The sequence below is a fragment of the Dipodomys spectabilis genome, unplaced genomic scaffold (genome assembly GCF_019054845.1).
Source record: "Dipodomys spectabilis isolate Male_0828 unplaced genomic scaffold, ASM1905484v1 ptg000115l, whole genome shotgun sequence".
In the NCBI taxonomy this organism is placed as follows: domain Eukaryota; kingdom Metazoa; phylum Chordata; class Mammalia; order Rodentia; family Heteromyidae; genus Dipodomys; species Dipodomys spectabilis.
Genome location: NW_024870792.1, coordinates 15,705,399 through 15,728,247, shown reverse-complemented (window position 1 = coordinate 15,728,247; position 22,849 = coordinate 15,705,399). Strand labels below are relative to the sequence as shown.

Here is a 22,849-nt window from a genome sequence, read left to right as displayed (position 1 = left end):
CTCCTTCTATGTGGAAAAAGAGACTTAGCAAATGAAGGAACTTGGAACTTGTAACCAGAGGAACTTAGTTGGGGGAATGTGAAATTGCTGATATTTGATCATTTGTGATCAAAGAAAATAGCAATTCCACAGAGATCAGAATAATATTTGAATCTCTTATGAGTCAATTACTTTTCAAATAACAGGAAAAGAATGACACAAAAAAAAGAACAATTGAGTACATTTCATACCAAAATAATCTTTGAAACTAAACTAGTGATAGGAAGTTTTACTTTCTTCTCTTCTTTTTTTCTTCTATTTTTGGCTAACCCCAACGGAAATAGAAAGTTTTTTGACAATACAAGACTGCAGGTATAGTAAAATCACAGACCTTAGCATTTTCCCGGGAGATTTCACATTCAAACCGAGCCATTTCTTTTTCTTTAACTTGTAAGTCAGTAAGTGGTCTTAAGAATTCCACATGAGGAGCTGTAAAAAAAAGTTTCATCAGAATTCAAAATAAGGTTGCTAGGAATTTGTTATGAGATTACTACAGTGAACTACATTAAGAAAAATGTCCTTTTGCAAGGATCCATCCATCTAAATGGGTTACAATGGACCTTGGAATCACTTGGAGATGCCATCCAGGCATGATGCCTTCCTTTTCATGTATTTATGTAGTTTACATACTATTATGAGGCATTCTATATGTCCATCTCAGCTTTTTTGGGTGATAAGAAAAATCTTCCATGATGGTGTATCAGAATTGAAAGATATTGAAACACTAGTAGAAAAGAAAAATTGCCTTAAAGCAGCCAGCATAGTCTTTGAGAAATTAGTAAAATTCAAAGGGAAGACAGCTTGAAGCACTGTGACCAGCTTTGTTATGGCTACCAGGCATGAGTATAATTGAAGTCAGCTAAATTCTGCATTTAAAAAAGCTCAGCTTCAAAGGTGTCACATATAATAAGTCAGGCATAAAGTTTCTTAATGCAACCAACTCTGATTTGTATGGAAGGGTGATTTTGATTTTCATTCTGTTTTATAATCTCTAGAATTCAGTTGATATCTAGGATTAGGGAACTGCCTTCTTGCCCTTCCTTTTTTTTTTTTCAAAGCTCCTTGTGAGTCCTTTCCAACATGGCTGTTCTTGGTCACTGAGATTCTGGCTGGTAGGCTTGATGATAGGCCATTGCAGCTTGCTCTTTTTGGAGTGGAGGTAGATGACAAAGGAAGAAGGTGACCCAAGATGCTACTCTGACTTAAGCTAAATAACAGTAACCACAAATGGAAGAAATAGCACAGTACAAGAGGAATGAAGCACAGTCAGGGCCATTAGGTTTTAGCTGTTGACAGATGAAAAGCAACTACACCAAACAAATATTGCACAAAAGCACACACTGAAAAATGTCCTCACTGAACAGATGAATGAATGAAACAAATGAGTTAACATGCTGCATTATGAACAAAGACATTATTTTTCACCAGAGGAAAAAGTAATGCTAAAAACCATTGGAGCTCTTTCTTCATGGAAATTATCTAGGACTCAAAGAATCCAAACCTTGCTTCAACTTTTCAAGCCTTCTTATTCTCAGAAATTGAATTTTGTAATGGGCTTTATCATCCTATGATTGTTGATCTCAAGTATGCTCCTATTCAAATGAATTTCACGCTCACTTTCTACTTGTTCCTTAGGTCTGAAAATTTATTTTGTTTACAAATGAAATTATTTCCACATAAAAACAGGGTTCCTTAACTTTTCTTATTCTTGTTATCATTCATGTAAAGGATTTTCATTTAGTAGGCTTAGCCCATGTAGACAGAGAGCACCTCTGCTCACACTCCAAGAAAAGAAGCAGAGCCAAAAGTGATCGATACAGATGTTTTTGTAAAAGACATACAAATGATTTTGTAAAACACATAAAGGATCAGGTTAGGTCAGTATTGATGCTGTAAATTGTCAAGAAATGCAGCTGGGACAAGAGAGACATGCAAAAAGTGTTTTCGCTTGTTTGTTATAAAGAGTTGAAAATGACAAGTCCTGTGTAAGAATACTTACGCACAACATTCAGGTTACAGGAAGTCTTAAAATCTTTAGCATCGCAAGTGTATGTTCTGATATCCTCTGGGGTACAGCCATGTATGATAAGTTTTCTGACCCTGCCATCAGCGACAATTTCATACTTCTTGCTTTTGAGGATTTCTGTCCCATTTTTGAACCATTTCACCTTTGCATTTTCTCTCGATACCTCACACTCCAGAACTGCAGTGGCTTCCTCTTCGACCGTCTGGTCCTCAAGAGGCTTAGTGAATTCAACGGGGGGTTCTGAAAGAATCATACTCATTAGCCATGGAATTTCCTTTCCCTTTTCTCCAGAGTTCTGGCACTTTCTCAACCTCTTTTTGGCATCTCCAGGGGTTATTCATTTGTAAAGTTAGGTTTGACTCAGGTATTTTCCTCTAATAATGATGTTTTATCATTACTTGCACATACAGAGGAAAATCAATTTAAGAATTGTGAAACACCAAAGAAATCATTGACAACTCATGGTTAATAAGGTGAGGACTCATAATTCTTCTCGTAGCTGTTTTTTAAATTCGTCAAATACACAAGAAAATAGAGATGGATTTTTAAAAAAATAATAATTTACAAAATATTTTGTTAGGCCTCAAAATAAAACCAGATATTATTTTGCTATTTGGTTGATTTTTGTTATCTATGAAACTAAATACAAAAAAAGATAATTGAGAGTGGGCATTATTTCTGAACGTGTGCATTATATATGTCTTTAAATAAGCCTTATAGTTACCTTTCACAAAGAGATTGGCTTGAGTTTTGAAGTCCTTTGCTGTTAGTTGGACTTCACCAGCATCTTCTAATTTCACATCCCTCAGGGTTAGTGTATGGACTCTTCCTTCTGAACGTGTGACCACCTAGTTTTGTTTATTTAGAAAAGTGCAATTTAAGAATATATAAAAGTATGATTCCCATATATAGGCTAACTTAATTGATTTAGATAATAGCATTAAATAGAGCCATCCAACTTGTTTTATAATCATATGCATAACATATATTTATTTTATATTTTATATATTTGGCAATATATACATATGTTTAGCAATATGAACTCAGGTCCCTATGTTTGCTAGGTAGGTGCTATACTGCTTGAGCCTTGTTCCTAGCTCAGTTTTTGCTTTAGCTATTTTTCAAAAGGATTCACATTTATGCCTGAGCTAGCCTAGACATGGCCCTTCTCTTTATGCTTTCTGCATAGTTGGGATGATAGGTATATACCACAAGGACTAGCTTTTTATTGTCCATGATAGGCCTCAACTCGCAATCTTCCTGATTTCTGTCATGGAGAGCTAGGTATGAACCACTATTCCCAGGTGTGTGTGTGTGTGTGTGTGTGTGTGTGTGTGTAATTTTAACAAAGTGTTTCAAATCCCTTAAGAAAATTCCAGGCTCTCATAGTTACTTTTTGTTTTTTAATTTGTCTGACAACATTGTCACCCATCTCTCTTAATCATAGTTACTTTTACATAACTACTAGGTGACTTTTTATGTTGAACTTGCCTCGGCCAGTTTCTATTTGTATGTATGATCTTATTAAAATCTATGTGCTTATGCCTGGGTACTGGTGGCTGACACCTGTAATTCCAGCTACTCAGGAGGAGACAGTCTGAGGACTGTGGTTCAAAGTCAGCCCAGGTAGCAAAGGTCATGAAATCTTATTTCCAATTAACTACTAAAAAAGCAGGAAATGGAGCTGTGGCTCAAGTGGTCATATGATAGCCTTGAGTAAAAAAGCTCAGAGACAGGGCCCAGGCCCAGAGTTCAAGCCCCAGGATTGGCACATGTATTTATATTGTTTTAAATCTACATATTTTTATTTCCTTACATTCTGTTATTCAGTTTACATATGAAAAGGAACCTAAAAAAAGCTAAAAGAGAAAGAAAGAATGTTTGGATACAGTCACCTGAAAGCTGATTTTCTTTCTTTCCCTCTCTCTTTTTAATTGCAAGGTATTTACCATGTCACACTGAGCTAGAATTTATCTTATTTATTTTAGCAATTAAATTTGTTTTGCAAACCAATTAGACCTGTGATTAAAATAATTGTATGATTTCTTAATCTTTTTTTGAAACTACAAATGAAGATGTTGACTCCTGTCCTCTTTTCCTGTGTTTGAGCCTCAGTACTGAAAAGTCAAATATGTCTATGATATTCTTAGCAGGGGATCACAATAGCCCAGTCGCTGCATAGGACCATAAATAAAGAAGCATATCAAAATAAATTCTAAAACCTGGAAACAAGAGGTTCTTTTTAGATCCTGTATGTGGTTATTTCTACTTTTTTTTTTCTTTTAGTTTTCTGTACACTTTGTCTTGGAAATAAGCTCATCTGATCTGTAGAAGGGAAAGGGAATCACAGAAACTGCAGGACAAAGGATTAACTAATACAACAATGATACTCACTAGTCTTTATGCAGGAAATGAACTTTATAACTTGGGCAGGAGGAGAGTAGGGAGTGGTAAATGCGGGAAAACGAGGGAGGAGGTTAACAGTGTTTAAAAAGTAATGCACTCATTACCTTAATTTCATAACTGTAACTCCCCTGTTTATCACCTTTACATCTTTTTTTTTAGTTAAAAAAAAGAAAAAAAGTAGTGGGGCTCAGATAGGGCCATCCTGGTAGTAAAGACAAGGGTACTGGTCTTATATCCAGACCTACCTTCTAGAATGCCTAAAATTGTGTACCCTGTCATCAAGATTGGTTTTGCCTTGCTTAAGAGTTCATCTAGAGTTAAGAATTATGTAAAAGTTTTTTCCTCCTACTTGTTATATTTTTAATAAAGGAAATAATTAAGAATATAGTTTCACTGAAAAGTATTTTCCTTAATGAAGTGCAGGACATGTTATTCCTATAATTACTTTCATAATTGAGAACATCAAAGTTAGAACTGAATATAACTCATGACTATTTCTTTTTTTTTATTGTGAAAATACCATAGAGAGGGGTTACAATTACATGGGCAAGGTAATGAGTACATTTCTTATCAAGCATTGCTGCCTCCTCCTTTATTTCCCCTTACCATTCCTTCCCATTTCCGCCTGCCCCCCCCCCCCCCCCAGCTCATGACTATTTCTAAGAAGTCTTTCCATTTCTAATCCATGCATAAATATATCTTATCTATTAATGTACTGCTTTGGAAAGAGATATATAAGTAACATGAAGGCATGTGAATAGAAGTATTTTGGAGTGGCTGTAGTAAAGGATTAAAATTCCTATGCCAAGAGAGACACAAAGAAGTGTCTAGAATTATTGTAAACTGATCTTTTCTAATTTTAGGAAACAATTTTAGTGATATTAAGACATTGGAGAAGGGACCATGAAAGAAATGTGAATAAGATTTTTAGAAACACACTTTTAATTTAAAATAGCATAGTTTTTACATTAAGATTAAAATAGACATGTTCTTTCTTTTTTCTTCTTTCCTTTTTGTTTTGGAGACTGACTTTTTAATGAAAAGCTTTAATCTTATCAAAAGGTATTTGTTAACACAACAATAATAGAATTTATCCTTAAGCAGTATTAGAAATTTAAAGGTCAAGAAAGAATTATGGGAAGTCTACTGATTCTTTGCTTGCAGACATGAATTAATTCACATTTAATAGAAAAAAATGGACATTTTTAAATCAGCAAGCTTAAAGTGGAGATAACCCAATCACCCAGGTCAGTATTTATAGAGACTTTGCTGAAAGGAAAGTTTTCTAATGTGTAAATTAATTTCATTCTACAACTGGATTATACTGGTGCTTTTCATAGTTGGTTAAAAAAAGAAAACCATTGGTCCTTATGGTTTGTATGACCATTTAGTTACTTCAGTAGAATATAAGTTGATTTTTAAATTTTACTTTTGAGCAATTTTTCAAAGGCATTGTCTTCAAATACTTCAGTAAATTTTGTGGCTTTACGTTAAACAAAATCTTCTTTAAATTATATATATTTAATTTTTAAAGTTTGATTTGTATTAGAGCTCCGATATATACTTGATATTATTTGTGATTTTAGAATGAAGGTAGAAGATGGACTGTTCTATACTTTTTATCCCAACCTATACTGGACATTTATTTTAAGGACTCAAAATTAAAGATGAATTAGCCAGCATATATAAATATATACAGTAATTTGATAAGGAGATAAAATACATAGGTCAATTAGGCAAAGTTTACTTGGGGCTTATCTGTATAACCACTTTTGCTTTGACTTATGGGTAAAATATTAGGCCTAGAAAAAGTTAGTAAAAGCTTATAGCAAGAATTGGTTATTTATTCAAAATTCCTAAAGGTTACTTGTTCATATATGTGGATGATCACAGAACCCTTCTTTCTTGTCAGTACCAACAGCTGCACTTTAAATAGTCTACTTGCATTCCAGAATTCACACAGACCAAAGCACTTGAATATTAAAAATAGCTTTGGAAAAATGCCTGAGGAGCAAATCTGCCCAGAAGTTATCTCAACTACTTGATAACTGCCTGACATGGAATTTCAGTCTTCTCCTCTTAATCCCCTTAAATGCTGAACACTAGATAGCATGGAGAGAATTAGTCTTAAAACCTCATGTACACTGCTATTGAAGATCTTCCAGTTGGAAAGACTTCTTTGATTCTTCAAGTTCCTCTAACAAGCTATCATTGCTAGCCAACTTTTTATTCGATTTCTGTAAAGATACCATCAAGCTAAACCTAACATGAATCTTCCCCACCCCCAAAATCTGTTTTATAGTTTCAGCAGAAATCTAGACAGAGGAGAAAGGCCAAGGTAGAGTTGGAGACATTTGGAAGTTCAAAGAACAAAGAAAAAAGCAAACAAAGATAGAAGAGCTCACGGGAAAATGAAAGGGTTAGAAAAGGCCAGTATTGCCTGCATTTTACCTTATCGCTGGGCTCCAATTTCTTTCCTTTGAGATACCATTCCACTGGGATATCCTCATAAGAGAGCTCACAGTCAAAGGTGGCTGTTTCGCCTGCAGTCACCGTGACATCCTTTAGAGGCCTCAGAAGACCAATTACCCGTGCTTTATGGGAGGAAAGATAAAGCTTTGTGTTACTCATGCTGTAATTCCAAAAGAGTAAGTAGGCCTAGTTTTTGATCTTCATGGTTGCTTTCTTCAAGAAGGAAGGAGCCATAAGACTGGCCTCTGTTTTAACTCCCAGGTGAACGTGGCCCAGAGGTGGTACTGAATAAGGGGAGAGCTGGTAGCTGGAGAGCCGGTATTAGTAGGAGTCCTTTCTTTGGGATGTACAAGGTCAGCAAGAAATCTGTGTTGCATCTGTCTTCCTGCCAGGCATCAAGTTCCTCTGGCTACATAAGGTATGTGACTTCCAAAATAACTAAGACTCTGATTGGGAGAGGACCTGGGGCCCTCAGTCACATAGCCTGTCTCTATCCATTGCCACTTTACACCTTCCAAAAATGTGAGCCTAGCACTCTCAGCCTCCTTTCTTGAGTCTAAAATGCCCACACAGCAAAGGTTTTTCTCTATGGTTTTACAGCCCCTGGAAAAATATGGCCCTCAGGAGTCTTCAGCTAAAACCTTACTGCATGTTTGTCTGCTTTGAATGAAAGGAATTACAAGGAAAAGAAACCTGACTTGCTAAATTTTCTTTTGTTTTTGAATGCTAGGGTCAACAAAAAAAATTAAGACTTTAGCACTGCATGTTAATTTCAATGCTAAACAAGAAAAATGCCAGTTTTTGTACTTAAATGTTTTCTAGTTACTTAAATAAGTCCAATGAATACCATGCACCCTTCAAATACCATCTACACTTTTCAAATACTATTCTTCATATACTCAAGGGCATACTGAATTTCCAACAAAAATACATAATACTTACGTTTAACCCGGAGATGGGCACTGGATTTAACATTGGCTGCTTGGAAGTCCACGCCACCTGTCTGGTCCAGGCGGCAGTTGTGCAAAATAAGGACGTGTATTTTGCCTTCTTCTTTAATTTCACAATCCTGTATCATAAAAAGTGAAAAGCTTTTGTAGTAATTTTCTCTATGATTTTTCCCACCCTAGGGATAAAATATTTTAACTGAAGTAATGTTACAAATAAATAGGTGTGTGTGTGTGTGTGTGTGTGTGTGTGTGTGTGTGAGTGCACACATGGGAGAGAGAGGATTACAAGTGCTCTCAGGAAAGCTACATTTTTTAACCTACATAATTCTGGGCCTGCAGAATACACATTAACTTATACTATTCTGGATCAGAAGTAATTCATAAATGACTGTCCCAGCTCATTGGTAGACCTGAGTATCTATCTTTGGTTTTTGATCCAGTAGAGAACTCAAGACCATGTTTTAAATGCCTTGCATGCACTCTGACTTTTCTCCTGTCCTTTTTTTTTTTTTTTTAATTTCACACTGCTCCTCTTGATGTTGACAAGTTCAGAAATAGCCTTACAGGTGTTTGGAGCAGTGCCTCTCCCTTGAGTTTCCAGTTGGCATGGATATCTTCGTCCGAGATTTCAGTTTCAAAGCGGGCCGTCTCCGTCTCCATCACCTCCACACTGTACAGGGGTCGTACCAGTTTAATTTCCCGATCTGGAAAAGTGAAGGGTCAGCATGTGCAATGAGCCTGTGGCAGAAATAACCCCAGCAGCTTCAAGTGTAGAAGTCATGGAAATTTCCTTACCCTCAATGTCAAGCTTTCCAGAGGTCTGATCAGTTCCACAGTCACAGGTATACTGTCCTATGTCTGATTTCAAGGCTTTCTTTAGGATCAGCATGCGCTTCTTGCCATCTGCCTTAATTACCACATTTTTCGATGGCTTTATTTCCTTCCCATCCTTAAACCACTTCACTGGTGCATCTGCTTTGCTAATTTCACATTGAAGAATCACTTCATCCTTCTCTACGCCTGTGTAATCTTGAAGCTTTCCTGTGAAGTAAGGATCTCCCTCTGCAAGTCAAGCATAAGTGAAGAAACTTTACTCCCCACTCGGGGAACTGACAGCTCTCATGAAGTTTAAGAGAGCTCACAGATTCCAAGTCTATTAAACAATTGCACCAACTCTCCCTCATTCAACATGCTTAAAATCTCTAAACAATAGAAATAGAACTTGTCAGACACTAAACAAATTAGCCTTTGCCTATGTTTTTTCATTATTTTTCCAATTTTCTAATTTCTCCATACATTTATTAAGCTTTAAGATATTTTCCTTTATCAAGTAATTTCATTTAATAGTGTCATTATATTAGTAGAATTAATAGTTAATTTTCTTGACATATGCTTATAAAGGTAAATTCTTTTATATGCTCTTATCAGAAGCTTTAAAAACATTTTTTTCTGAAATAATTTTGATAAAAGGACATATTCTTATTTTAATCATAACAGGGATCAATAGTTATTATTATTTTGCATGAATGTGTGGAGGATGTACTGGGTCTGAACTTGGGACACACTCTAGCATGGATTTTTCACTCATGCTGGTACTCTACCATACCTCCACATCCAGCTTTTTGCTGGTAAATTGGAGGTCAAGTCTCACAAACTTTCTGTCCAGGCTAGCTTTGAACGTTGAGTCTCAGATTTTCAGCTTTCTGAGTGAGTAGGATTGTGGGCATGTACCACTAGCTTAGTTAGAATAGTTACAAGTTTGTTTGTTTACTTATTTAGTGCCAGTCCTAGGTCTTGAAATCAGAGTAGTGCTCTACCACTTTGAGCTACAGAATCATTTCTGGGTTTTTGGTAGTTTATTGAAGATAAGAGTCTCATAGACTTCCTGCCTGGGCTGGCCTTTGAACTATGATCCTCAGATCTCAGCCCCTGAGTAGCTAAGATTATAAGTATGAGCTACTGATGCTTAGTAACAAATTTTAATTCTCACTTTAATTGGCTATTTTGTGGGCAAAAGAGACAATCTTAATATCTTCATATTTTTAGGAAAAAATGTTTTAGAAATAAGCCTGATAACATATGATAGAACCAGCTAGACTATTTCATATCATAGATGCCCCACAAATTTCTATCGAATTTAATGCAATAAAATTAAATTTAAAAAAGCACCTACTAATGAGGGAAGGGGTAACATTGTCCAAAAAGAAATGTACTCTACCTGACTTATATAACTGTAACCCTTCTATATATCACCTTTATAATAACAACAAAAAATGAACAAAAAATTACCTACCGAGCACGGTGAGTTTAGCTTCTGAACTTATCCCCATAGCTTCTACTTTAATCTGGGATGTGTCATCAATAGACAGATCTTTGAATGTGATTGAATGTGTTTTCCCTTCGTCATGCATGGATACCCGTTTGCTGGTATGTAAGCGCTGGTCATTCTTGAACCAGCTAACAGGGATGTTGTCATGGGACAATTCCACAGTAAACACAGCACTTTCCCTCTCTTTGGCTGTTACATCTTTGAGAGGAGTAAGGAATTTGAGCCGGATTCCTATCAAGGAAGAAAAATTACCTTGTTAATCCAACCACTTTATCAAGGAAATATGAAACTAAAGACAGAAATTAATGGTGGCTTGTTTGAAAAAATATTTACCTTCAATGATCAGTTTGCCACTGGTGTGTTTATCTTCAGCTTCGAATATATATTTGGCTTCATCTTCAAAGGCAGCTGACTTGATCACCATTGAGTGCCTAGTGCCATCCTTGATAAGCTCAAATCTGTCATCACCAGTGATTTCCTGGGTTCCTTTCAGCCAACGAAATGTTTTTGGCTCCCTGGATACCTCACACTCAAATTTAGCCTCATCTTTCTCAAAGACTTTGACATCACTGAGAGGCGTGATGAAGATAAGTGGCAGTTCTGAAAGAAGATGACCATGGATCAGGTTAGAACACACTTCCATTCATGACCCCTGACCAGCTCAGGGTCTCAGAAGAAAGTCTTGCAAAGAAAATATGAAAAGGTCCCTAACAGGTAGAGCATACCTTTCACTTTCAGATTGGCTGCAGATTTAGCATTAGCAGCCTGGAAAGAAACCTCTCCAGTCATATCCAGCTGACAATTATAAAGAACCAGGACATGCTTCTTCCCATCTTCAATGATTTCACAGTCCTAATTAAAATGAGGATTAGAAGAAAAGGAAGAACATTATTTATACCAGTGGGGTCTTCCTGAAAGTCACTAAGAGATTTTTTTCTTTTCTTCTTCTTTTTTGTTTTTTTGGGGGGGGGGCGCATAACCAACCAAGCAACTCTCTACCCCGTCTGATCTCATAATCTGGACTTACAGGGGAAGCAGTCAAAGGCTCTCCTTTTAGCTTCCATTGTCCATGAACATCTGGTTCTGAAAGTTCGATTTCAAAGCGAGCTGTTTCACCCACAAACAATTCGACTCCATACAGAGGCTTTTCCACTTTTATTAGTCGAGCTGGAAGTACGTAAAGGTCTTGTTAGTGTGACTGACCAGGTGACTTGCAGGTTCAGGACTGGCCAGTACTTGGTTCGGGAGCAACTTACCCTCCACAGTAAGATTTGCTTTGGTTGTGTCTGTGCCACAATCACACACATAGTCGCCTTTATCTTTAAGTTCCGCCTTCTTGATCTTCAAGATGCGGCGGAGGCCATCTGTCTTGATGGAATGTTTAGGTGAAGGTACAAGCTCCTCACCATCTTTGAACCACTTCACTGGCACATCTTTGCTGACTTCACACTTCAGAATGATCTCATCCTTCTCAACTCCTGTCTTGTCATGTAATTTCACAGTGAAGTAGGGCTCGGCCTCTGTCAACAACATTCAACACATCATCAGAAGAATGTGGAAAACTAAAGTCTATTAAAGAATACCGAGGTTAAAATAATTAATTACTATTTGATCCCACCATCTAGAAACTGTCTTGACTAGTTATAGTTGGCTCTAGTTACCTAAGACCTTCAGATTGGCCGTGGAGCTCAGGTTCTTGACTTGTGCTTTGATCTGAGATATATCATCCAATGTCACCTCTCTGATTTCCAATTTATGAGTCTTGCCCTCAGAAGACGTGTGTACTGTTCTGCTTGTGTGGAGCTTGACATCATTTTTGAACCAGACAACATGCATTTTTTCATGAGATAGTTCACAAACAAAAGTTGCTGTTTCACCTTCTTTCACTGTCTGATCTTCAAGAGGTGATATGAATTTCAATCTTATACCTGCAATGCAAGCATAGATGATATGCTCAGAAACAGAACTTATCTACACAGAGAGAGAGATCACGCTAATCTACATGAGCTGTTGGAATCCACTTCACATGGCATCTATTATATTCTTTTCAAATAGAGTTATCCTCTATTAAAAAAGGTATCTTTTTTTCTTTTTGATAACATTGTGAAAGAAAGTAGTGGTACTGATTGCTTTTAGAAAAGGTATCTTGTCTTTAAAAAGACCTATGTATGTACATAAGGAATGCCACAGGTCTCATTCAATCTTACCAGTCACAAATAACTGTGCAGATGTCTTCTTGCCCTCCACCTCAGCAGTATACACTCCTTCATCATCAAACTGAGAATCATTGATAACAAGCATGTGTTTCTTTCCATCAGAAATGATATCAAATTTGTCAGATGCCTTGATTATATCTGGTCCTTTAGACCAGATAACGTTTGCCTCTCGGGTAAGGACACATTCGAATCGAGCTTGTCGCTTTTCTGGAACAGTAACATCCTTCAGGGGCACGGCAAAGTCAAGTTCGATTTCTGGAAAGTCAAACATTAAGAATGCATGGTTTATCAGAATGCATGGGGTGGGAATAAGGTTGAATTCACTACATAGGTCCAAAAAGTCCTATACCTTTGACTGTCAGAATGGCGGTTGTAACTGCATTCAGTGCCTGGTAGAGGACTTCACCAGCTTGGTCTAGTTTGACTTTATGTAAAGTTAAGAAGCGTTTCCCACCTTCTGCTTTGATCTCACAAGTCTGAAAAGAAAATTAAAAACACATTTGCATAAAATGCATTCCTTAGAGGAAAAATGTTTTAGGTTTAGATTGCCATAGAGTTGTAAAAAGTACTACTAACAAATGTAAGCAAAATGCCTTCTGTCATACAATTTTTACAAAATGTGTCTACATTGCCTACAAATAATGAGTCACTTTCTTAGAGACTTTACAAATCCATAGTAACTCCATTATGAATACAAATCTAAGTATCAAACATGTATAAAGAATGTAGTTAATTTGTATGAATAAGAATTTGAAGTGGGGAATTACTTACAGGTGAAGGCCTTAGAAGCTCTCCCTTCAGCTTCCATTGTCCAGGGATGTCTGCCTCTGAGATCTCCGCATCAAAGCTGGCACTTTCTTTCTCATAAATGGTGACATCTTCTATTGGCTTAAGCAGTTCAACTTCACGCTCTGCATTAGTCAGAAATGAAGTAACAATGCTTTAAAACAATCTAGCAAAGGCTTACTTTCATGGTTTTGATGTGCTATTTTGCCTTAAGCAAATGCTTAAAATCTATGCCAGGATAAAAGATAAGGTTTTTATACCTCCAAGTGTCAGTTTTGCAGGATATCTTTTTCCTTCAATTTCCACGGCATATTCATCAATATCTTCGGGCATGGCATTCTTAACTTTGAGAATCAGGTGATTTCCTTCTTTCAATATCTCAGTCTTGTCATTTGGTTCCAAGGGAATTTCATCATATCCTTTGAACCACTTTACATTTGGTGTGTCCCTTGCAATGTCACAGGTAAAGACAGCTGTACCCTTGGGCTTTACATGTTGATCTCGAATAGGTTTCACTAGCCATTCTCTAATGATTTCTATATAAAGAGCAAGGCAAGAAGAAAAAAGAGGTTAGAAGAGATAGACTAGCTTTGACCAAGATGCATTGTACTCATAAACTGATGTGTTGAAGTGAAAGCCCTTTATACAAATAGGAATTAAAAAGTGGTCTAACATTGAAAAAATTTAAAAAGGAGCATGATCTGAATTAGTTATATAAGCAATGCTAGTGAATTTCTACAATAGAAAATAATTTATAAACCGGGACATAAGGATAAATGGTATTTCTTAACATTTCTGACATTCAGATACTGAGGAAAAAGTTCTTTTTTTTCATTTTGTAGTATGATAAAAGAGGAGAGAAAATTCTTTGCAAAATATGAACCTGCTCCTTTTTTGTTTTTGTTTTGATTTATTTTTGAGACAGGGCCTTACAACTGGTATTGAACTCTTGTGCTCAAGCAACTTTCCCTTTTCAGCCCTCCAAATACTAACCGACAACTTTGACACAAGATGAACATTCCAGGTTGTTGGCGTTTTCCACAGTCACGGTGTAAGTTCCAGCATCAGTGTCATCTGCATCGTTGATGGTCAGAGCTCGCATTAAGCCAATGACACCAGGCACAATGCGGCCTGCTTTCTCCACCACGATCTTCCCATCTTTCCTCCAGACCACGTCACGCTCTTTGTTTAACTCACAGCTCAGATACAATGGCTGGCCTTTCACCACGGTCACTTCTTCCTCCAGTGTTTTTACAAAACGCACAGGAAGTTCTGTGGAGAAGTTCAGTATATATTTCAGCACATGCAACACTTCAATGACACAAAACTTGGCAAGTAGTGATTTTGTCCAAAACTTCAATAGGAGTTGCAACTGAAGCTTATTTATTTATTTTTACCAAGTTTATTCTACATGACGGGATTAATGTTCAGAAGACGAAAAATTTACCTTCTACGATAAGTTTCGCTGTGGAGGTCTTTTCTTTATTTCCCAGACGTAAAACACAGGTGTACTCCCCAGCATCAGAGAGTTGCACATCAATGATATGCAGCTTTCTGTCTTTACCATCTGCAATGAACCTGTGCTTTGGGCTCTCACGGATGTTGCTGCCATCTTTCATCCAGGTTGTAATTGCAGTGGATGGGGAGACTAAACACTCAAAGATTGCAGAGGAGCCAACAGACTCTGCCTCTGTTAATACAATGTCTTTGATTTCCTTCACAAATTTCAGTGGCACAGCCTTTAGCTGGTAGGTGAATGGGGCTTCATCAGGAGGTTTTTCCCCACCACTTCCTGGCCTTAACTTCTTCCTTTCAGCTTCGATTGGTGAAGGAGTCTTTTTGGCTACACCTAATTCAGAGTAAAATGAAAATCTGATTTAGTGATTTGATAGGAGTAGAAAGTGCTGCCTACTGGGTAATCTCAGCCATAATTAGAAGACAAGAACAGAAAACTAAAGGCTGGGCAATTGAATGGTCAAAGGGAAACTAGACAGCCTGTGGAATTCATGAACTATTTGTTCATATCTTAATATTAACTATACAAATATTCAGTTAGGTGCTGGGGGCTCACACCTGTATCCTAGCTACTCAAGAGGCAGAAATCTGAGGATCATGGTTTAAAGCTAGCTGAGGCAGGAAAAGTTCCTGTGGGACTCTTATCTCCAATTAACCACAAAAAACCAGAAGTGGTGCTGTGAGTCAAAGTGGTAGAGTACTAGCCTTCAGCAAAAAGAGATCAGGAACAGTTCCCAGGCCCGAGTTCAAGTCCCAAACCTATATATGTATATATTAATTTCTAATAATTATATCTGGTATAAATATCATGTATATGAAAATGAAGCTAAGAACTCAGAAGGTTCATTATGCCAAAATATAGTTGGTTATGTACATGATATCTGCTTGAATATTAGAAGTGGGTTATTAAAAATATTATAGGGCATTTTGGTTTCAGCAAAATCAATTACAAATAATCAAGATTTGTATAAATGTTGGAAATATTTTCCCCTTGCATGCAGAGTTTGGTCATACACAAAAGGAAGTTTACCATACAGGTCTGAAAGGAATGTATCATACCTTTGATAGGACCCTTTGGTTTAGCAGCTTCCTCCTTAGACGCTTTGGCTTCTGAAATAAAGGGAAGACAGCATTTATTCAACTTCAGGTTTATTTCAAGCTTAAGAGTAAGCCATGAGCGATTGAGTCATGCTTTTTGCTCAGGTATATAAAGGGAAGTTGGTTTCACTGGAGAATTCTATGCATGGAGAATTCTATGCCAAGAAAGCATAGTCTTGATTGATGTGACCAAGCTAGACTGCCATCACCACTTAAGACTAAAAAATTGTCTTGGCAAGTATTTTTATTCTCTTTGTATTTAGGGAAGACTTGATGTTGATCTATGAGGCAGAGTTTTGCCCTTATTTATCTACAAAATATTTTACATGATTTTTTTTGGCATGTATATGTTATGAAAAGCACAGAAAAAAGTTTTTTTGACAATAAGGAATCAGTGTAGGAAAAAGTGAAATGGGTCAGATGGTACCAAAAGCCTTTCCTTTTGTATTTGAGTAGAAAAATAAATCCAGGGAAAATGTATGGAAATTGGCTTAATAATGATTTGTTCACTTTTAAAAACATTTAAAAGAAAAAAATACCCAAATCATAAAAAGTAGCATGCCTATTAAAAATTAATCTAGTGCCAAAAGAACAGAATTTTCTCATGTCACTAAACATAATCAAAACTCAAAAACTGGGAGATTCTTTTAAATAAAAATTTAAAGAGAGCATGTGGCTTCTCACAAGCCAAATAATTAGGATGTACATTTATGTACATTATGATTAATGATCATAATAAAATCAGTTTGGTTTCTAAGCTATCACATAAGTGACAAACTACTAACTAGTTCATAAATAACAAGCACTGGACTTGAGAGGGTTATACTATTACTACTATATTTAAGAAAACTATTTCGCTTAATTGGAGAGTTCAGTCCGTTAACATTAAGAGATAGGACTGAGAGGTATTTGGGAGTTCCTGCCATGTTATCTACCTTCTTGGGGGCTGCGAAAACTGGGTTCTTCCTATGGTTCTTGGATTCTCAGTTTGGGTGCAGTTTCTTGGCCTTTATTGCGGTTTTTTTGGTTTTCTATGTGTAGGACATCTTTAAGAATCTTTTGTAGGGCTGGTTTGGTGGAGATGTATTGTTTCAATTTTTCTTTGCTATGGAAGGTTTTTATTTGGCCTTCAGTTATGAAGGAGAGTTTAGCTGGGTACAGTATTCTTGGTTGATAGTTGTTTGTTTTTAGGGCATGGCATACATCATTCCAGGCTCTTCTTGCTTTGATTGTCTCTGCTGAGAAATCTGAGGTGATTCTAATTGGTTTCCCTTTATAAGTGATTACCCTTTTCTCTCTGACAGCTTTAAGGATCTTTTCCTTGTTCTGAGTTGATCCTGTGTGGATTATAATGTGGCGGTGGGATGTCCTATTCTGGTCTGGTCTATTTGGGGTTCTAAAGGCTTCTTGTATCTGGACAGGCCTATCTTTTTGCATGTTTGGGAACTTCTCTGCTAGGATCCTGTTAAACAAATTTCCTAGACCATTAACTTCTGTTTCTAGGTGCTCCTCTACACCCATTATCCTTAGATTAGGCCTTCTGATGGTGTCTTCCAGGTGTTGGATAGATCTATCATATTTCTTGGACTTGTCTTGGATGGTTGTATGTTCTTTCTCTATAATATCTAGGCTGTCTTCAATCCCTGAGATTCGATCTTCTGCATGGTCTAACCTGCTGTCAAGACTCTCTACTTTGTTTTTTTTATCTCTTTTCCTTCTAGTTGGTCAGCTTTGATGGCTTCAAGTTCTTTGTTGAAGCTCTGTTTTAGGTCTTGTATGAATTTCTTTACTTCCTTAATTTGGTGTTCAGTGTTTGTCCTCAAATCGCTTAGTTGATTGGTTATGGTTTCTTTGGGCTCCCATTCCTTCTGTTGGGTTCCATTCAGCATTCCCTTTGTGGTCTCCCTGACTTCCTTCAGCTCTTTGTTAATGGATTCCATGAATGCCTTTAGTGATCTTTGTGTGTTCTCTACCTGGTCTCTCAATTCCTGTAAGAACTCTAACAACAACAGATGCTGGAGGGGATGTGGACAGAAAGGAACCTTACTTCATTGTTGGTGGGAATGTAAACTTGTTCAACCACTTTGGAAAGCAGTATGGAGGTTCCTCAAAAGACTCCACATAGAGCTCCCCTATGACCCAGCAATCCCACTTTTGGGCATTTACCCTAATGTTTACAAAAAAGACCACACTAAAGCTACCAGCACAACTATGTTTATTGCAGCATTATTTACCATAGCTAAGATATGGAACCAACCCAGATGCCCCTCAATAGATGAATGGATCAAGAAAATGTGGTATATATACACAATGGAATTCTATGCCTCCATCAGAAAGAATGACATTGCCCCATTTATTAGGAAATGGAAAGGCTTGGAAAAAATTATATTAAGTGAAGTAAGCCAGGCCCAAAGAAACATAGGTCCCATGGTTTCCCTTATTTGCAATATCTAGTATAGGTATGAGTCAAGCGGAAAAAGTCAGAGAATATGATGTTAGGAAAACGAACCCTCAAATATGTATTTTAATGTTTTTGTTTCTTTCATGCATGTGTTTCTAACGCATTTATAAGATTATTTCTTGGTTGCTTTGTATGTCCCTCCCCCACAGTGTAACCCCTGCTTTCACTATATTTGATGTCAGTATAACATGTGGAGGAGATGGGGACAAACAAGTCGTTTAAGGATTCAGGTGGACCTGTTGCAACAATGAGAAGTACAAAATGTCATGTCAAAACCAGCTTTACAATGTCGGAGGGGGGGAGGGGGGGTATGATTGGGTGGGGGGGAGGGGGGAGGCTGGGAAGGGAGGTGAAGGGTAAACAAAGGAGGAGGCTGCAATGCTTGGTAAGAAATGTATGCATTATCCTGCCCATGTAATTGTAACCCCTCTGTACAGTATGTTCTCAAATAAAATAAAATAAAATTAAAAAAAAAAAAAAGAAAACTATTATTAACCAAATCCTTATACTGATTAAAGAGCTGAATTGTACAATCTTTTTTCTTTTTCTTTTGAGGTAAAATATTATTTTTTTCCAATACGTTTTTAATTGTAAAAATACTGTACAAAGGGGTTATAGTTACATGAGTAAGGTGATGAGTACATTTCTTATCAAGCATTGTTGCCTCCTCCTTTGTTTTTCCCCTTCCATCCCTTCCTTCCCACCTCTCTCATTTCTCTCAACCTGTCCCACCCCACCCCGCTGAAATTGTAAAGTTCATTTTCAACATAGTGTCTTGTATATCTCGTTGTTACAATGGGTCAACCTGTGTCCCTATTTAAACCTTTTGTTTGACCAGATAAAATATTCTTTAGCTAAAAGTTACCATTTTAGACATTTTAAACAGCACACCTATAGGTGTTGTAAAGTCAACAACATTATCCATTTATATAACTTTTAATTATGATAATGTTTGGCATTTTTTAAAATGTGGAATGACCCCTGTAGGAAATAAGGATATGATTTACAGTTCTAGGGGACTCTTACATGAGTGTGGTTAGAGAATGTCTGTCTCTAAGTTTTCATCAATCCTACACATCTTCATTACTTAATCCCAAAAGCATATGAAGGAAATGATGTATTGTAGGAACACACAATCCAATTAAAACACAAAATGCATCCACTGGGTGAGAGATTAGATGGATAAGACATATCAGATAAAGAAAATGTCAGAACTGATCACAAATTCCCACTGTTAGAATTATGTTCATGTTCAACATAAAAAGAGGGCTTGAGTTTTTAATATAGTGGGAATGCTTTTATGAAGCTACCATAGCAAGTTAGCAACAAGGATAGATACCTGCTTTCTTTCCAACCACTGGCACTGTCACAGGGGCAGCAATGGGGGTTGGCGCAGGCTCTACAGCAGGGGCTTTCATGGTCTTCACTTCTGTGGAAAGATAGCCATTGTGTTAATATAACCCCTTGTCATTTTCTAAAACTACATTTGGTGGTTTTCTGTTGTAATTTGAAATCTTTAATGAACTGGTTTTTCAGATAACACAATGAAACATACTGAGACCTCAGAATTCATTCCATGTATACTGATTTTCATTTACTTTTCTTATTAACTCGGTATTATTTGTGTGGACAAGTTCACTCACCTGCTTCAGGCTTTGGTTTTGCTTCAGGTCCAGGAAGAGGTATTGCTGGCTTAATTTCAGGCACTAAAATAATTCAAGAAATGAGCAGGTTTGGACAACATTTTTGTAGGTTTTTTTTTCTCTCACAAAATTAAAGCTAAAATTAAGGACACATATCGTTACATGAAGATTTTAGAATTTTTACACAAGCAGTTTTCAAATTCATTTTTATTCTAAACTTCCTATTCATTTTAAACAAATGTCAAAAAGTATATTAATATAATTTTATTGGATTTAACATTGTTATTCAGTTCATGCCTGGAAATATAGTTTTCCAAATTTTTTAAAATATGGGTAAGTCACAAATTAATAAATGAGATGGTAAATTAAGATATATATGATAACCAGATGAAGGTCATGTATTCAAATCTAGATGACAGCATAATGGTATTTTAGTACCAGGAAAATACCTTTTGTTGGTTCAGGAACTTTCTTTTCCCTTTGTGGAACAGTGGCTGGAGGAGCTTCAACCTCTTCAACAGCTTTGGGTGGTGGTGGTGGTACTTTAAGATAATAAGAGATTTTTCTAGTATTAAGATCTGAACATACAGAAATAACATTATTTAAGTATGATTTTAAAATTTACTTAAAAGCTCTACTGAAGACTTTTACAAAAATCTGATATTTTCTCAGCTGACTTGATTTGTCTTTTTGAATGTGTCTCAATTTATTTTTCCTTATATTTTTCTATCCACTTGTTCTATATCCCCATGCCCTGTTTCTTTCTAAATTACTTCTATAATAATTCTTAATAATTACGCTCACTGAGAATCAGCAATACTTCAAAACCAACCCAATTAAAAGCCCATGAATTTTATGCAACATTTTCCATTACCCTCCCTTGAACTTATTCTACAACCATTTTGTTTATTTCCATCATTTCCTCTGAGAGATTTAGAACATATAATAAAGTTGGGAGGAAAGATACAAATTGATTTAAGAACTACTTTTAAAATAATTAAACAGAAAGCAGACAATGGAAAACACACATCACATACAGATGAGGTATGAAGCTATGTTGATGTTTACAAGATAAACCTTTTGCTAACTGTCCATTTTGTTAAAAGATAAATGTACAAGTGGTCACTGAGATTCCTACCTTCTGGTTTTTTAACTTTTTCTACTTTTTTAGGTTCTACTTTAGGTTCTTCTTCTTCAGGTCTCTTTCTTAGAACTTAAAAGACAAAAAGGTTTATATGTAAACCAAGACAAACACATGAAGATGTTGAACAAGTTTGATGAATGCAGGTAACATACAAAGCATGAGAAAGCATGCAAGCTAATGCCTTGGGGAATTAGTATTCAAACTAAAAATGCTATGATCTACCCCATCTACAATAAATCAAATTTGTTATGTTATTTCACACAGTACTCAGATTCACTTTATATATCTGTAGGAACTACTAGAGAGAATCACATGGCAAAAGTGGCTCCAAACCATTTGAATAGCAATGAATTCTAATAATTCAATATTTTAATTCATTATAGGCTATTCAAAGAAGCAGAATATTTACTTAAATGGGAGAATATGTAAAATGTGTAGTCTTGAGGTCAGTAATATTATTTGAAGACAATGTTAGAACTTGGTTCATTTGACTATCTTGCTTCTAATTCTTTAATATTTAGTAAGAGATGTTCAGTTTTTTAAAAAGATGCTATTAGTTATGGTAATCCTGAGACACTTTAAAACTGAATGCAAAGTTTAGAATTAAATAGTTTTGTGTGAAATATTTAATAGTTTTAGTGTATTTCATTACATAATTTGATTATAAAAATGACACTTGTGATCACTGTGCTAAAGTATCAATTTAGTTATGTGTATTAACACTAACATTTCAAAATTTGATGAATGGTCACAAAATTTCTGCCTTTTAAAAATATGCAGAAATGATAGTCTCCATAATTTTTAATGAAATTGCAAGCAAATTTTGATAAATTGGTAATCTTAAAAACAAGAGACAGAAATATTTTGTGAGCCTTCAAATTTAAATTTTAGATACTTGAAACTGATATTCCCCCAGTAGAAAAATACTATACCGCTTTTCAGAACAACTTCTTCCTTGGGCTGAGGTTTAGGTTCAGGAAGTAATTTGCGAACTTTCTTTTCAGGTCCAGGCACTTAAAAGAATATGATTTCAAATTTTGAAGTGAATTCACATAAAAATGAAATTTCGGTAAGACAAAATGTCTCTCCAAATTGGTCAAGTAGAATGTATCAAGTAACAATTCTGTTGTGTACATATTCATGGAATTTAAAAGCAAACAATGAATTTCAATTTATTTCCTCTGCAAACACCTATATAATCTTGTGATAAAATTCAATCACATTAACTTAACTTCAGGAAAATAGATCATTTAATGAATCTAGAGGATATTGCTCTATACTGACATTATACATTTTTCATCAAATTACCTGGAATCTTCCTAGCATCTTTGCTCTCATCTTTGATTGCGTACTGCCTAATTCTATACTGGTATGTTCCTAATCATTACATACATTAAATGATACTTCCAGGAATTATTGCTATAGTTCAGTTATCTTAATTGATGTGAAGAGGAAGCTAAGGAATATGGTTTTAAGCCTTGATGTTGAGGAAAGGTTATATGTCACTCTCTGAAGTGAAATATTCTTTCTTGAGACCATTTTTTGAAATGATACTAATTATAAAACTACAGCATCTCAAAGCTAGTATTCAGACCTCATTTTTTTATGACTACAAGAATCTTGCTTAAATGAAAAATGACCCAAAGATTTCTAAATTTTTTCCTCTTGTAGTGAATATCAGTCATCTGGAACAATGATATTTTTTATAGACAACCACTTATTACTATTATAGATTCAATGAACTTAAATAGGAAATAAAAACTA

At 35.9% G+C, this 22,849-nt stretch overlaps 1 protein-coding gene across 1 annotated transcript in view; it reads right to left on the bottom strand.

Annotated features, from left to right (window-relative positions):
* Nucleotides 1–22,849, bottom strand: part of Ttn (titin) — a 285,547-nt gene that overhangs the window by 97,067 nt on the left and 165,631 nt on the right. The window contains exons 170-194 of the mRNA XM_042688233.1: nt 22,018–22,098; nt 21,080–21,154; nt 20,391–20,483; nt 19,942–20,004; nt 19,638–19,727; nt 15,799–15,849; nt 14,672–15,073; nt 14,218–14,496; nt 13,485–13,760; nt 13,210–13,349; nt 12,788–12,914; nt 12,430–12,693; nt 11,884–12,150; nt 11,479–11,742; nt 11,250–11,389; nt 10,948–11,074; nt 10,556–10,822; nt 10,187–10,453; nt 8,689–8,955; nt 8,458–8,597; nt 7,886–8,012; nt 6,923–7,065; nt 2,790–2,913; nt 2,039–2,305; nt 371–468 (exon numbers count right to left, since the gene is read on the bottom strand). Coding sequence (XP_042544167.1) covers nt 371–468; nt 2,039–2,305; nt 2,790–2,913; nt 6,923–7,065; nt 7,886–8,012; nt 8,458–8,597; nt 8,689–8,955; nt 10,187–10,453; nt 10,556–10,822; nt 10,948–11,074; nt 11,250–11,389; nt 11,479–11,742; nt 11,884–12,150; nt 12,430–12,693; nt 12,788–12,914; nt 13,210–13,349; nt 13,485–13,760; nt 14,218–14,496; nt 14,672–15,073; nt 15,799–15,849; nt 19,638–19,727; nt 19,942–20,004; nt 20,391–20,483; nt 21,080–21,154; nt 22,018–22,098 — 4,439 coding nt within the window. The remainder of the gene's footprint in view (nt 1–370; nt 469–2,038; nt 2,306–2,789; nt 2,914–6,922; nt 7,066–7,885; nt 8,013–8,457; nt 8,598–8,688; nt 8,956–10,186; nt 10,454–10,555; nt 10,823–10,947; nt 11,075–11,249; nt 11,390–11,478; nt 11,743–11,883; nt 12,151–12,429; nt 12,694–12,787; nt 12,915–13,209; nt 13,350–13,484; nt 13,761–14,217; nt 14,497–14,671; nt 15,074–15,798; nt 15,850–19,637; nt 19,728–19,941; nt 20,005–20,390; nt 20,484–21,079; nt 21,155–22,017; nt 22,099–22,849) is intronic.